This window comes from Schistocerca nitens, chromosome 5 (assembly GCF_023898315.1).
Source record: "Schistocerca nitens isolate TAMUIC-IGC-003100 chromosome 5, iqSchNite1.1, whole genome shotgun sequence".
NCBI classification, from domain to species: domain Eukaryota; kingdom Metazoa; phylum Arthropoda; class Insecta; order Orthoptera; family Acrididae; genus Schistocerca; species Schistocerca nitens.
In genome coordinates, this window is record NC_064618.1 from 269237330 (window position 1) to 269251528 (window position 14199).

The following is a 14199-nucleotide window of genomic DNA, read 5'->3' on the forward strand; positions in this document are numbered from 1 at the left end:
TATGGAAGTGAAACGTGGACGGTAAATAGTTTGGACAAGAAGAGAATAGAAGCTTTCGAAATGTGGTGCTACATAAGAATGCTGAAGATTAGATGGGTAGATCACATAACTAATGAGGAAGTATTGAATAGGATTGGGTAGAAGAGAAGTTTGTGGCACAACTTGACGAGAAGAAGGGATCGGTTGGTAGGACATGTTCTGAGGCATCAAGGGATCACCAATTTAGTATTGGAGGGCAGCGTGGAGGGTAAAAATCGTAGGGGGAGACCAAGAGATGAGTACACTAAGCAGGTTCAGAAGGATGTAGGTTGCAGTAGGTACTGGGGGATGAAGAAGCTTGCACAGGATAGAGTAGCATGGAGAGCTGCATCAAACCAGTCTCAGGACTGAAGACCACAACAACAACAACAAGTTACAGCTTGCTCAATGTGCAGACTGAGTAACATCAGGGCTAGGCTTCCCTTTCATATTCTGCGAGTTTTATAACTGCAGTGTGATTTCTGTAAAAGTTGTGAATAATCTTACGCTCCTTGTATTCTACCCCTGCTAAGATCAGAGTTTCAGACATTGTATGCCTGACAAAACTGTAAATAGATTTATCTAAACGTGCAAATACTATAAATGTAGGTTTGCCACAATTTAATACTTTTTCTAAAGGAAGACTTAGTGTCAGTATCGCCTCGCCTATTCCTGCAGTTCTTCGGAACTCAGACTGGTGTTTCTTGGTGTCGGTTTCCTTTCTGCAAATATTTCGTGTCAGCTTTTTTCTACCATGGGTTATTAAACTGATGTTTCAGTAGCATTCACACCTGTCAAAACATGCCTTCTTTGCAATTGGAATCATTCTTTTTGGTGTATGAGTGTATTTCGTCTCTCTCATATACATCCCGGATCAGGTGCACTAGCTTTGTCTGATGTACAAAAAATTATGCTCTACTATTTAAGAAATACAAAACGAAGAAAGATGAAAGAATGTGGCAAAAGGATGGACTGCAAAATCAACAAAGGTATGTATACATTTATATCATATAGCAATATTAGGTCTGCAGTAAAGTAAACATTGAGCTAAGTTCGTTATAAGACATGATAAATTACAAAGCTGTGTCACACACATGCAGAGTAATAGGGCCATCACTGTGTCAGGTGGGGACTCGACTAGGCGTTTCAGAGACTCAACTTACGAGTAACGTATTCTGACATGTTCGTGCGGATCGTTTGGACGTGCAACCTCGTAGGAACGGGTATGATAGTGATATACCAGTGCATAAGAGTTATTTCCGAACTGAGACTTACGAGGGGTCTTTGTAGACGGACAGTGTTCATTCGTTAGTCGCATTTGGATGACACAGTTGGTATAACGTTGTCAGCGAAAGACAAATGTAAGTAGTTCGTGCAACAGTGCAGATTTCGGGTTTATTCCGCCAACGTGTCAAAATTTCTTATTCGTACCTTTTTTGTGTCAGAGTTGCCGTGAGCACTTCACTTTTGATATTCGATGGCAGACACATAATTGCCGGGTTTTTGACAATGAGAAACGTTTAGAACGTAGCTTTTCTGCGTAAGAGTTTGATATTCTCACAGTTCTACCTCTTTCTCAAGATTCGACAGCAAGCACTCACTTAAAAAATTTCTTGTCCAGCATGTTTAACTTCATCGTGCAGGGCCTATAAGTGTCGAATTACTGGGAGAAAATGAAGAGTGGAATGGAAAGCATTGTAAGTGGCAATTTTTTCCTAATATGGCGTTTTCAGTTCTGTTGTGTTCTCAGTTCTCTGTTGCGTTTCCCTTGATTTCATCCAGGCGTTAAACCATAGGGAAAAACTTTGAGAGATGCATCAGTAGATGGCGTACTTACCTCCGTATTTCACAAACTTCAACGATATGAAAAGTGATTTTTGTTGACTATAGTTCAGCTTCTTAAAAGCCTCAGGCCGTATTTCTGTTCTTAGATTGTGACAAATAAAACGAGTGTCTCAATATTAATGGCACTTGAAACCAAAATTTTCTTCCCACTATTTTGTCGAAACCTGACTTTTTGAGATCGTGGTTGCCTACAAAATACAACTGCAACCAGCCACTGTTAATAATGCTACGTATTTACACAAATAGCATCGTTACTGAGTTCGAACCGATGGTCCCTGTTCAGAGGATTCTTTACTTTTACATCAAGTTTTTGTTGTTGTTTACGTTAGCCGTTGAAAAAACAGCCAAAAACTAAAGAAATGTTGTTTACATTATTTGTTGAAAAAACAGCAAAAAAGTAAACAACAACATTTACATTTACATTTGGTTCTGAGCCGAGACTCGACCTTGGTAGCTAAAAGCAGACAGAGTAATAGAAAATAAAATAAATAAGTCTAGAGGTGGCGTCGCAACTTCGAGTGGAGTAATAAAGTTTCCAAATAAAAGACACATTTAATTTGGATTACCTATGTTGCTCATGGTGCACCTTCACTTCGCTCAGTACATCATAACTGTAACTTATTTTATGTATGTGTCATATTTTTCATGTCACAGTCCTATATTACATCGTGTGTTCCAGTGATACAAATTAATTTTAATTACGTTTAAATTTTAAAATCTGGTTCATTACGAGCAATCAATGACCACAAAAACAAATAAAACCATCATATTGCGAAATTATTTTAATTTCTTCCATCCCAGGCAGACGTTGTTACAGCCGTAATTCTGTGGACAGGTTGGCAACACTGCTTATCACTAAAAAAATGCAGTACTTATATCCTTTGTGTATGATCCTAAATTGAACACATCGCTAAGTGTAAATGCAAGTGCAAATCACTTACATAGATGTGGGCTGAAGCCATTATATACTGAGGTAAAATATGATACTTTTACATATTAATGGCACATTCATAGCTATGTCGATAAATCGTGAATAAAATCCGCAGATCCAGTAAATTAATTGAGAAGGTTACCTGTACAGTAACAAATGTCGTCCACCTCACAGAATGTACCATCTCTGAAGTTAGCACCCGTCTCTGTGATTGATGTCACATCTGGCTTTTCAATCACGTTCGATGGAAACAAGTGACCAATGGACTTATCAAGATGATGACTAAGAATGACCTGTAGAATCACCAAATAAAATCTGTTAAGACTGCTTTAGTGATGTTTTATATATTGTCATTAAAATTAATACTTGAAGGAATACACACTGCATGATTCAGGTAAGATTTTTGTGAACAGGAAATTTATTTCAAACGTTCAACGTAGGTTACGTTACTTTTTATGCAGAGTTGTGGACATAATTTATTTAGCTATTTTCTAGAGAGTTACAAGAAAGATTTATAATGTTTTATACAGAACATCAACTTTTTAAGTCATGTAGCACATGTATTTAAATCACAGCGTACATGTCTATCTAAGTCCAAATTTTTCAGTTTGAATTAGGGGCTAGAAACGTCCAAAGTTTTAGGGGTGTCTACCACATCTGAACCTAATTGGATGTGTTCAGATGGAGGTTCTGATGGCGGGATATTCATTTAAATAAATTGTTCAAGCGAGTACCCATTTTCTGAATGCAGCTTATTGGGCCTTCTAAACTACTGACAGACGAGATGTAAAGTTGTTAGTAAGTTATGTGGCTACTTATTATCCAGCCCACTTATCACCAAGTGAAACTCCAAAGCAATGGCCTGCCATCTATGACATCATAATCGTCAAAATGACGTCATGAGCTACACCCACTTACTACAAAGTGAAACCCCCAAACAATAATCAGTTATCTATGATACCATCATCATCATAATGACGTCATGAGCTACACCCCTGCAAAACAGGCAATTATAGTGCCGTATTTTATGAGCCATTGATATCAAAAGTCAATCACAGTGCAGTACTTTACCAGCCACTAACATAAAAGAATCAATATGTAGCCACCATCTTGGCCACGTTCAAAGGCATCGGAAGAATCTCCCCTATTTATTCAAAAATATACACGCACACATAGCATAATGTTCCAACTCTGTTATATTTATTATGTGAAACACTGTACTGCCCTGCCTGTAAATTTATTTCCCTCTCTCTGTTTTGTTCTTCTGTAGAAACGTTTATGTCAAAAACCATACTGACTCATCAGTAAATTTCTTCTCTTTCTGCAATGATTACTTTCTCTGACAGTGCAGAACAAATGTAGATAAAAATAACACGCTTAGCAGGCAGCTGACACGTCATCTTAGGCCTGAACGAGAGGATATATATAAAAATACATATTACAAAGCCTATAACTGTACAAAACAAATTTTGGCTACAATTCTACGCTGAAAAGGCAAACAATGATAGGTAACATAAACAAATAGGCATTCTGGATTTCTGTTTTATAAGTGTAAGCTATGGGAAAATTGTAGTTAATGTCTAACTTACAGTTACTGCCTGAAACATGATTGTGGAGTCTCAAATTAAGTGCTACAATCCTATTTCTGTATTTGAATTGTTCTATAATAGTACAATACACTTGTGGCTAATAATAACGTGCCAAAAAGGCAGCTGACTTCGTTTTATGCCTAAATGAGGCTCTGTACAAAAAAGAAGCTGGTTAAGCATATAACTGTGAAAAACAGATATTGACTTAAGTACTATCCCAAGCATGCAAGCAGTGATAGTTGATTCAAACAACCAGGCAGTCTCAATTACTATTCTGTAACTGCTAGCTACTGGAAGAGTGCAATTAATGATTAATTTGATGCCTAAAAAACATAACTGTGAACTCTTAAATCAAGTGCTACAATGGTAATTCCATATCTAACTTGTCTGTAATATTTATCAAAGTAAATAAAGATACTGACATTTCGATCTTAGGCTTGCTTTAGCCAGTGTGCTCATGGTACAAAATATTTGATATCCAGAAGCTGACACCGTCAGGTTATCATATACTATCACTATATATTTGTGTTAATGGTAGTTAGCATGAGCGATAGATAATGACACTTGAAGCTTATGAGCAACATGCTTATGTAGTACGATTTGTTACAAATTTGATGTATCACGGGGAATTCGTTACAGTTTGATGTAACAGGGGCAATTTTACAGTAACATGATGATGTATGTAGCAATTTCGTGCAGTTTTCTTATAACATGTCAATATATGGGGCAATTTTTTTTACTGTTTTACTATAACCTACCGATGTATTGGTTAAGTTGTTGCTGTTTTGGTTTAACAGGACGATTCATTACAATTTTGCTGTAAAAGAGTGATATATTGTGCAATGTGTTATAATTTTGTTGTAAAATAACTACATGTTGGTTCAAAGTGGCATCTAGTTTCGTCTGTGTAGTGGTATGTCAGCATAATCAGCAGAAGAAACCTTTTTTACTGCAATATTGTGTTCTAGCACGGAGATGCTATAGCAAGTGGGTGGCTTCGGAAAGTTGTTAGAAGTATAGCTGAAAGTGAATCAGTCTTTATTTATTGTCTATATGAATGTGTATGACTACTGTTTAGCATTTTATTTCATTGACATTACCATTATTTCCACTACGTCACAGCATAAGTCAGTACTTCGCAAGTGCAATTTCACCTATATGTTAGTTCAATAGGGCCAACTGTATTTTCGTAATTAATACAGACGATTTTTCGATTTGCTTACGTTGTAGCAGAATGATCGAATTATTGAAAAAGCACTGACAAGGCTCACTGACAAACACTGGCCTATGTAAGTGACGTTACGAATGTAAGTAACGTGGGCCAGGTTCGTCCTAGCCATTCTAGTAATGTACATTGTTTACGTTCAAGTGTCAGTGATTTATAAGGGAAGCTTCAACGGTAAAGAGATTTCTTTGAAGAAAGAACTTATCTTATTTTCCTGGTGTCTCTTGAGAACCAGTCGACGGAATTCCATGTGTCTTCGGCAATCCTGCTGAATAATCTGTGGTGAAGTGACGCATGACACGGATGGAAGCTACCTGAGACCAAATGTGAACTCCGATTGACTGACTTACTTCAGAAATAGTTGCGATTTCACTGAACTAACATGTGAATGAAGAACAACAGCTTCCAGACAATCTATTTCGTTCGCTCTGCTTGTTGCAGACCAAATGTGAACACCGATTGACTGACTTACTTCAGAAACAGCAGCAATTCCACTGAGTAACATGTGAAGTATGAACAACAGCTACCAGACCATCTACACTCCTGGAAATTGAAATAAGAACACCGTGAATTCATTGTCCCAGGAAGGGGAAACTTTATTGACACATTCCTGGGGTCAGATACATCACATGATCACACTGACAGAACCACAGGCACATAGACACAGGCAACAGAGCATGCACAATGTCGGCACTAGTACAGTGTATATCCACCTTTCGCAGCAATGCAGGCTGCTATTCTCCCATGGAGACGATCGTAGAAATGCTGGATGTAGTCCTGTGGAACGGCTTGCCATGCCATTTCCACCTGGCGCCTCAGTTGGACCAGCGTTCGTGCTGGACGTGCAGACCGCGTGAGACGACGCTTCATCCAGTCCCAAACATGCTCAATGGGGGACAGATCCGGAGATCTCGCTGGCCAGGGTAGTTGACTTACACCTTCTAGAGCACGTTGGGTGGCACGGGATACATGCGGACGTGCATTGTCCTGTTGGAACAGCAAGTTCCCTTGCCGGTCTAGGAATGGTAGAACGATGGGTTCGATGACGGTTTGGATGTACCGTGCACTATTCAGTGTCCCCTCGACGATCACCAGTGGTGTACGGCCAGTGTAGGAGATCGCTCCCCACACCATGATGCCGGGTGTTGGCCCTGTGTGCCTCGGTCGTATGCAGTCCTGATTGTGGCGCTCACCTGCACGGCGCCAAACACGCATACCACCATCATTGGCACCAAGGCAGAAGCGACTCTCATCGCTGAAGACGACACGTCTCCATTCGTCCCTCCATTCACGCCTGTCGCGACACCACTGGAGGCGGGCTGCACGATGTTGGGGCGTGAGCGGAAGACGGCCTAACGGTGTGCGGGACCGTAGCCCAGCTTCATGGAGACGGTTGCGAATGGTCCTCGCCGATACCCCAGGAGCAACAGTGTCCCTAATTTGCTGGGAAGTGGCGGTGCGGTCCCCTACGGCACTGCGTAGGATCCTACGGTCTTGGCGTGCATCCGTGCGTCGCTGCGGTCCGGTCCCAGGTCGACGGGCACGTGCACCTTCCGCCGACCACTGGCGACAACATCGATGTACTGTGGAGACCTCACGCCCCACGTGTTGAGCAATTCGGCGGTACGTTCACCCGGCCTCCCGCATGCCCACTATACGCCCTCGCTCAAAGTCCGTCAACTGCACATACGGTTCACGTCCACGCTGTCGCGGCATGATACCAGTGTTAAAGACTGCGATGGAGCTCCGTATGCCACGGCAAACTGGCTGACACTGACGGCGGCGGTGCATAAATGCTGCGCAGCTAGCGCCATTCGACGGCCAACACCGCGGTTCCTGGTGTGTCCGCTGTGCCGTGCGTGTGATCATTGCTTGTACAGCCCTCTCGCAGTGTCCGGAGCAAGTATGGTGGGTCTGACACACTGGTGTCAATGTGTTCTTTTATCCATTTCCAGGAGTGTGTTTCGTTCGCTCTACTTGTTGTAGATTTGCTCCTTAGCCTCTGGAAAGTATTTCAATTGTCTTCCAATAACAAAAACGTTGCAAGTTTGCTGAATTATCATTCTTATTGTTCATCGTCTATCGAGATAACTTTGTGCGTACAATTCAACAGTACTCTTCACGCACCTAGTGAATTCTCCATAAAGAAGAAGCATACCTAGTTTATCTCGACTGGCGAATGACCGGTGCTCGAAAAACGTTGAACGACGCAGACCAAATGAAAGCTACTTTTCCTTTGTGCTCGTCTAATACAGGTATCGCGGCAGTGCAACAGCGTTCTCATATTGACTGATTGTCTGCAGCAGTGTTGCCACTATTAAATTCAGGCCCTCGTATTTTCACTCTTTAAAAACGTAATTGTGTATTGCTTTATTTACTGGGACATTCAGTTGCCTGTCGCAAATCGTGTTCTTCCTCCGCGAACATTGGCCCATTTTCTTGTGGATGTGTGAGAGTTGTACGCGTGTTTGTAGAGTGCAGGTGACTGCAATGGATGCTTGTGTAGTGTAATATTACGTTTGTGTTGTATGATGTTGATGAGGGAGAGGGTGGAATCTGGTGCCGTCAGATAGTGTATTGTTATAGAATAACACCAAGGGGCTGCCGAGCTTAATGTTCACAACCGATGGACAGGTCACCATCAACAGTATCACTCGGCTACGACAGTGACGTAAAATTGCGGGAATTTCGCTTCATCACATGTGCTCCACTTGCTGGAGAAATACTTACAGTGAGAATTTCATCCACAACAAGGATTCGAACCGGCCTACTTTGGCGGCGAGCGCCCTGCACCACAGGCCTATGTTAGCAATGTTGGCTACAGAGGCAGTCTTTTCGTTTGTTATTTGATTGAAATTATTTTTATGTTACGGAAAATTTACCGTCGCCTGCAGTGCGGCCTACCTGTTGAGCGACAGATGCGACTTCCAGCGCTAGGTCCATGCCAGAAGGCCCGGAGCCGATGAGAAGCACTCGCCGCCCCCTGTAGGCGTCTGGGCGCCGGTAGTTGTGGGCGTGGCTCTGCCGGCCACGGAACTCGCGCGAACCCCTCAGCTGTGGCCTCTTCTCCTTCCAGTAGTGTCTGCACGAGTTCGTAACGCATTTTCAGCTATTAAATCGTAGATGAACGTTATTAACCCTTTAACTGCTCTGGACGTTAAGTGGCGCGCGCCTTTGTACCTATCCCTGTGTGCTCTGAACGTGTTTACGCGCGCCACCAGTCCTTCTACCTGGTACTCTGATCCTTCTACCTGTTACTCCGAGCGCGGCTACGCGCAGACACAAGGGCGCGCTCGTTAACACGTCCAGAGTAGTTAAAGGGTTAATTAGTCTAATACCATTACTAAACTGTCACGAATCAATTTCTGTGGAATGGTACAGTTTTATTGAGAGATACGAGGGTTGTCAAATGAAAACCTTAAAACGGTCATAAACATTCGATTTCCTGCGCTATTTTTCTGTACATTGGTAATGTTTTTACATGTGCTTCAAAGAACTTTCAACAGGAGGTAGGATACTGTAGGCAAGCGAAACACTGCCACTAAGACAGTTTGCAGTGACTGCTTGCTTGCGATAGACATCAACGAAGAACAATATTCCGTTATACTTTTCTGAGCTGTGAAGGTTCGAAACATATTGAAATTTTTTTTTGATGATAATACTGTCAGGCATATTTATCACTGCAGCGAGAGCATGATTGGAATGGGATGTTCAGAAACGTCGTGACTTGGGTGGCGGATGGTCTCCGCTTAGGTCAAGTAAACCGCGTCCTGATATCAGAGCTGACGCCATTGCGATGGGCAATCACCGTGTGATGATGGATGAAATAGCCGCAGATCTTAAAATTAGCCGTATCTCAACACACAATATTGTTCGTGGCATGCTTGGGTTTTGCAGTGTGTTTGCAAGGCAGATGCTACGGCATCTCACTCCAGAACTGAAACAGTAACGCGTTGACGTCTATGAAGAACTTCTGCGGCGCTGTGAAGCTGAATATCATGGCTTCCTTGCGAAAATCGTTACAGGAGGCGAGACCCAGGTTCACTACTACCAACCCTAAGAGAGCAAGCATGGAATGGCATCATTTCCCACCGTCAAAAACCAGGTAATTATTGGCGTAAATCCAATTAGGAAGAAACTTCCTGGCAGATTAAAACTGTGTGCCGGGCCGAGACTCGAACTCGGGAACTTTGTCTTTCGCGGGCAAGTGCTCTACCGACTGAGCTACCCAAGCACGACTCACGCCCCGTCCTCACTAATTCCGCCAGTACCTCGTCTCCTACCTTCCAGACTTCACAGAAGCTCTCCTGCGAAGCCTGCAGAAATAGCTTTCCTGGAAGAAAGGATATTACGGAGACATGGCTTAGCCACAGCCTGGGGGATGTTTCTAGAATTAAATTTTCTTTCTTCCAGGAGTGCTAGTTCTGTAGCGTTCGCAGGAGAGCTTCTGTGAAGTCTGGAAGGTAGGAGACGAGGTACTGGCGGAATTAAACTGTGAGGACGGGGCGTGAGTCGTGCTTGGGTATTTAAGTCGGTAGAGCACTTTCCCGCGAAAGGCAAAGTTCCTGAGTTCGAGTCTCGGTCCGGCACACAGTTTTAATCTGCCAGGAAGTTCCATATCAGCGCACACTCCGCTGTAGAGAGAAAATTCATTCTACAATTAGGAAGAGTTTTACAGACTCTCTTTTGGGTTGAAATGGGCTTTATCTCGGAAAACAATAGGCCTAGGCGAAACACCATTCACAGAACTTCACATTTTGATTTGTTGGATTCATCTTCGGGCTCAAATGTGAACATTTCAACTTGAACCTGTGACTATAGGTGTGAATTTGCAAGATGACAATGCTTGACCTCATACTGCTCGTGCATCACTGACCTGCGATTTCATACCCACATCCGCCATTTTCGACAGACCTCGTACCAAGTAATTATCACGTGTCTGGTCCACCCAGACAGGGGATGGGAGGAAATGAATTTCATTTCGATGAAGAGGTGCGCCATGTGATACTCGAGTGGCAGCTCACATGACCACAATAATTTTTTTCCCCAGAGGAATCCGTACCTTTTCCTGCATTGGAGGAATTGTGTTGAACGTCAAGGAGACTATATCGAAAACGATACACTTTCGTCACACCTTTGTTGAACAAATCGCATGTAGAAACTTATTGAAGGTTTTCATTTCACTCAACCTCGTACTCTTATCTCTAAATGAAATCTGCTGCCGCAGAAGATTGTTGTAGATGGATTGATGGGATCGATGATGAGGTTTTGAACAGAAGTGAGCAAAACAGAAGTTTGTGGAACAACTTCACTGAAAGAAGCGTTCAATTTATAGGACATACCCTAAGGCATCAAAAAATTGTGAGCTTGGTAACTCAGGGAAGTGTGGTCGTTGTGGAAAAGGGGGCGTGGGTGTGAAAACTGCACGGTTTGAGTGCAGTGGTAAGTTGAAATGGATGTAGGCTGCAGTTATTGTGCAGAGATGAAGGGAAGACTTGCACAGGGCAGACTAGCTTGGAGAGTGGCATCAAGTCAGTCTTCGGACTGAAGATAGTACTTTTTGGTTTCTGCTATCATTAGTTAAATGTCACTTGTCATAAAGCCTTTAGTGATATTCATGTAGGTACTTGGATTAAAGTTTCTCATAATGAGAAATGAGAAGAAGCCATCTGTATGTACTTTAAAGATTTTTTTATAGCCAATAACGCCTTCAAAACTACATTTTACTAGCCAGTTTCGACATGTAACACTGTCCTCCTCAGATCTTTGAAGATCTGAAGGTGACAGTCTTACCTGTCGAAACAGGACAATAAAAAGTAATTCTGATGGCAAACTTGCCTACAAATTATTTCTTCACGTAATTGCCTTCCGACAGAAAACCATCATGAATCAATACATAAACTGCAACAATGCTAAATTAAGGGGCTCCGGAAAGGCTCAAAATCATGAAAAGTTCAATTTTTACTTTTTTGCGTTTTCTGAATCTGCAGACTATTACCTTTTAATAGATATATAATTTATTCAATTCCGAAGACTACAACTATTTTTAAATTTTTTTTGAAATGTGTTCTACATGGGCGTGACCCACTGTGGCGCTGTTAAACTGCTGTCAAATGGTGTTATTATTAACGTCCGTGTTCATCAGGTACATTTTAGTGATGTGAGATAAAGTATGTGTTGTGGCTAACCTGTGATGGTTCAATATATATCTCTGGTGTGATTGTCGATTGTTTCATGTTTATTTATTCTGTCGTTATCTCGAAAATATTCGTAATTAATTCTGTTTCTTGAGTCTCTGTTTTGTTGAAGTATAATAATGAGTAAAAGTAAAGTTATTAGAAATCCTCTGAAGGCTTTTAAGAAAAGGAGAAATGTTGGAAAGCCAAAGGTATGTGTTATTACTGTAAACAATAAAGACGATGAAAATCCCCAACATAGCTTGTGTCCCAAAGAAGATGACAGTTGGTGTAAATATAACAAAGGATTGCTAACTGGTGAAGTGTACACTCATAAGCATAGTCTGCCTCATACAATAATGGAGGTGATAAAACCTATTTTCAGAGACTTAGCAGCACCTGAACTGTTGAAAAAGTATATTCACGGAAAAACTCAAAACCCCAATGAAAGTGTAAATAGTGTTATATGGTCGAGAATCCCCAAGACTGTATTTGTTGGAATAGAAACACTTCACTTTGGTGTGTATGATGCTGTTGCGACTTTCAATGATGGCAACATTGTAAGGTGCAAGGTATTTAGAAATATGGGAATGAAGATAGGTTCTAACATGGTACGAGCGATGCTTGCTTTAGACAAGGAACGCCTTCGGGCTGCAGACAGGGCTGTAAAGAGTCTAGAAATACAAGCAAGAGTAAACAGGAGGAGGAACAAGAGGAAGCTGGAGGAGGAGTTTGCAGAGGATGAAGATAATCCATCCTATGGACCTGGAATGCACTAAAAAGTTAATCCAATCTTTGTCGCTCGATTCCCAAAACTTTTATTTTCTCATACTAATTACATGTTTTCTAAGGATCTTCCAAACATATTTGTTTCAAACTTTCAGTAAATGTTACACAGTACCTTCTGCATAATTTAACACAGCCTTTTTCCAAAAAACTGTATATTTTTGAATATATAAATAAAAAATTGCAAAAAAATGTTGTGAATTTTCATTACAATTGAAAAAAAAATCATCTTTAATAACTGAACTAAAATTTTGTAAAATCCCTGTGTCAAGTTGTAGCCCATATTCCAATAAATAATCTGTAAAAAGTTCAACTTACTACCTCAAATACTTTGTGAGGAAAGATGTAATTTATAAGCGTTGTTTTAACATTGCAAGTATAGGGCGTTCCGGAGCCCCTTAACATGACTTACCCACTGCACACCATAACAGAGTCAAACTGGTAAGTTGTGACTTCAGCTGTATCCACATTTGTAGTTGACACTTCCCATACAGAGCCACGTGGTTGCACTCGTTCCACGTGCTGCCGGAACTGCGGAAATAGATAGTTCTACTGATTATCTATTATTATTTTTGTTTTTATTTATCTGTTGTATCTGATTGACCTCACTGATGGGTCACATACATGATCGAATCTTTTATTAGACAGAAATCGAATGAAAACCGTCAGTAGTGTAAAATCGAAGTACTTTCATCTAAATGTCTATAAGCAAACTAAAGTAAAATCTATCGCAACTTCTCTATGACATTAGTTTTTTTATACGTTGACACAAACTTTTGTTTATGAATATTTTGTAACTCTAAGAGCAAGAATAAAATATATTTCTAGTAAATAAACATGGATGTATGTATTTTTGTTGTAGAGGCGATGACTCAGGAAACACATCATTCACGTAACGTGATACTTAAATTCGAAAGTTAATTGAATTTCTGGAATACTCATTTGTAGTCAACCTTGGTTCCCTCATTGTTACTAACGTACAAGGGATTTATTTGATCCCATGATAGAAAGGATATTTAAAGTTGTGTCCTCGCGATATTTTGGTTAAAAGCAGCTCCGGGAGAGTAATTAGGCAGCAGACATATAGTTTCGTCATTAAGCCTAGTACAAACTGGACAACAAAATAATAGCAAGACGTGGCTGCTAGCGACATGTATATCGTCAACTAGCAACAAGGTCACAGATACTCGTCAACATGGGACGGCAAAAGATCAAAGAAATTCGTTTACTGTTGCTTGTACCCAAGTCTTCCATTTCAAATGCAAAACATCGTCCAGTGCAGACGGAGTTGTCAACAATTCAACAAGTGGTGAAAGTACAGTTTCAGCAGGCTAGCAGGTACGTTATTATTTGAGCATATTTTATTATTTTTGTTATGTAGTTCTTGACTTCGACTGCCATTCAGCAATATGTTTCAACTTTGCCTTCGCTAAAGGTTGAATATAACCTTGGTTTATGAAGACGTGAACTAGTCATGATGTGGACGAAAGACCTAATTATAGAGCTCATCGAAATGCTGAGAGCTGGTCACGGATTGTGAGACATTAAGTGCAAGGAATACCAGCCCGCATCTCGTGGTCGTGCGATAGCGTTCTCGCTTCCCACGCCCGGGTTCCCGGGTTCGATTCC

At 41.2% G+C, this 14199-nt stretch overlaps 1 protein-coding gene across 1 annotated transcript in view; it reads right to left on the reverse strand.

Moving 5' to 3' along the window:
* The window catches only part of LOC126259576 (senecionine N-oxygenase-like), a 47353-nt gene that overhangs the window by 12413 nt on the left and 20741 nt on the right, over nucleotides 1-14199 (reverse strand). Inside the window, exons 3-5 of the mRNA XM_049956484.1 lie at nucleotides 12983-13101; nucleotides 8513-8690; nucleotides 2937-3087 (exon numbers count right to left, since the gene is read on the reverse strand). Of these exons, the coding sequence (XP_049812441.1) occupies nucleotides 2937-3087; nucleotides 8513-8690; nucleotides 12983-13101 (448 nt within the window). The remainder of the gene's footprint in view (nucleotides 1-2936; nucleotides 3088-8512; nucleotides 8691-12982; nucleotides 13102-14199) is intronic.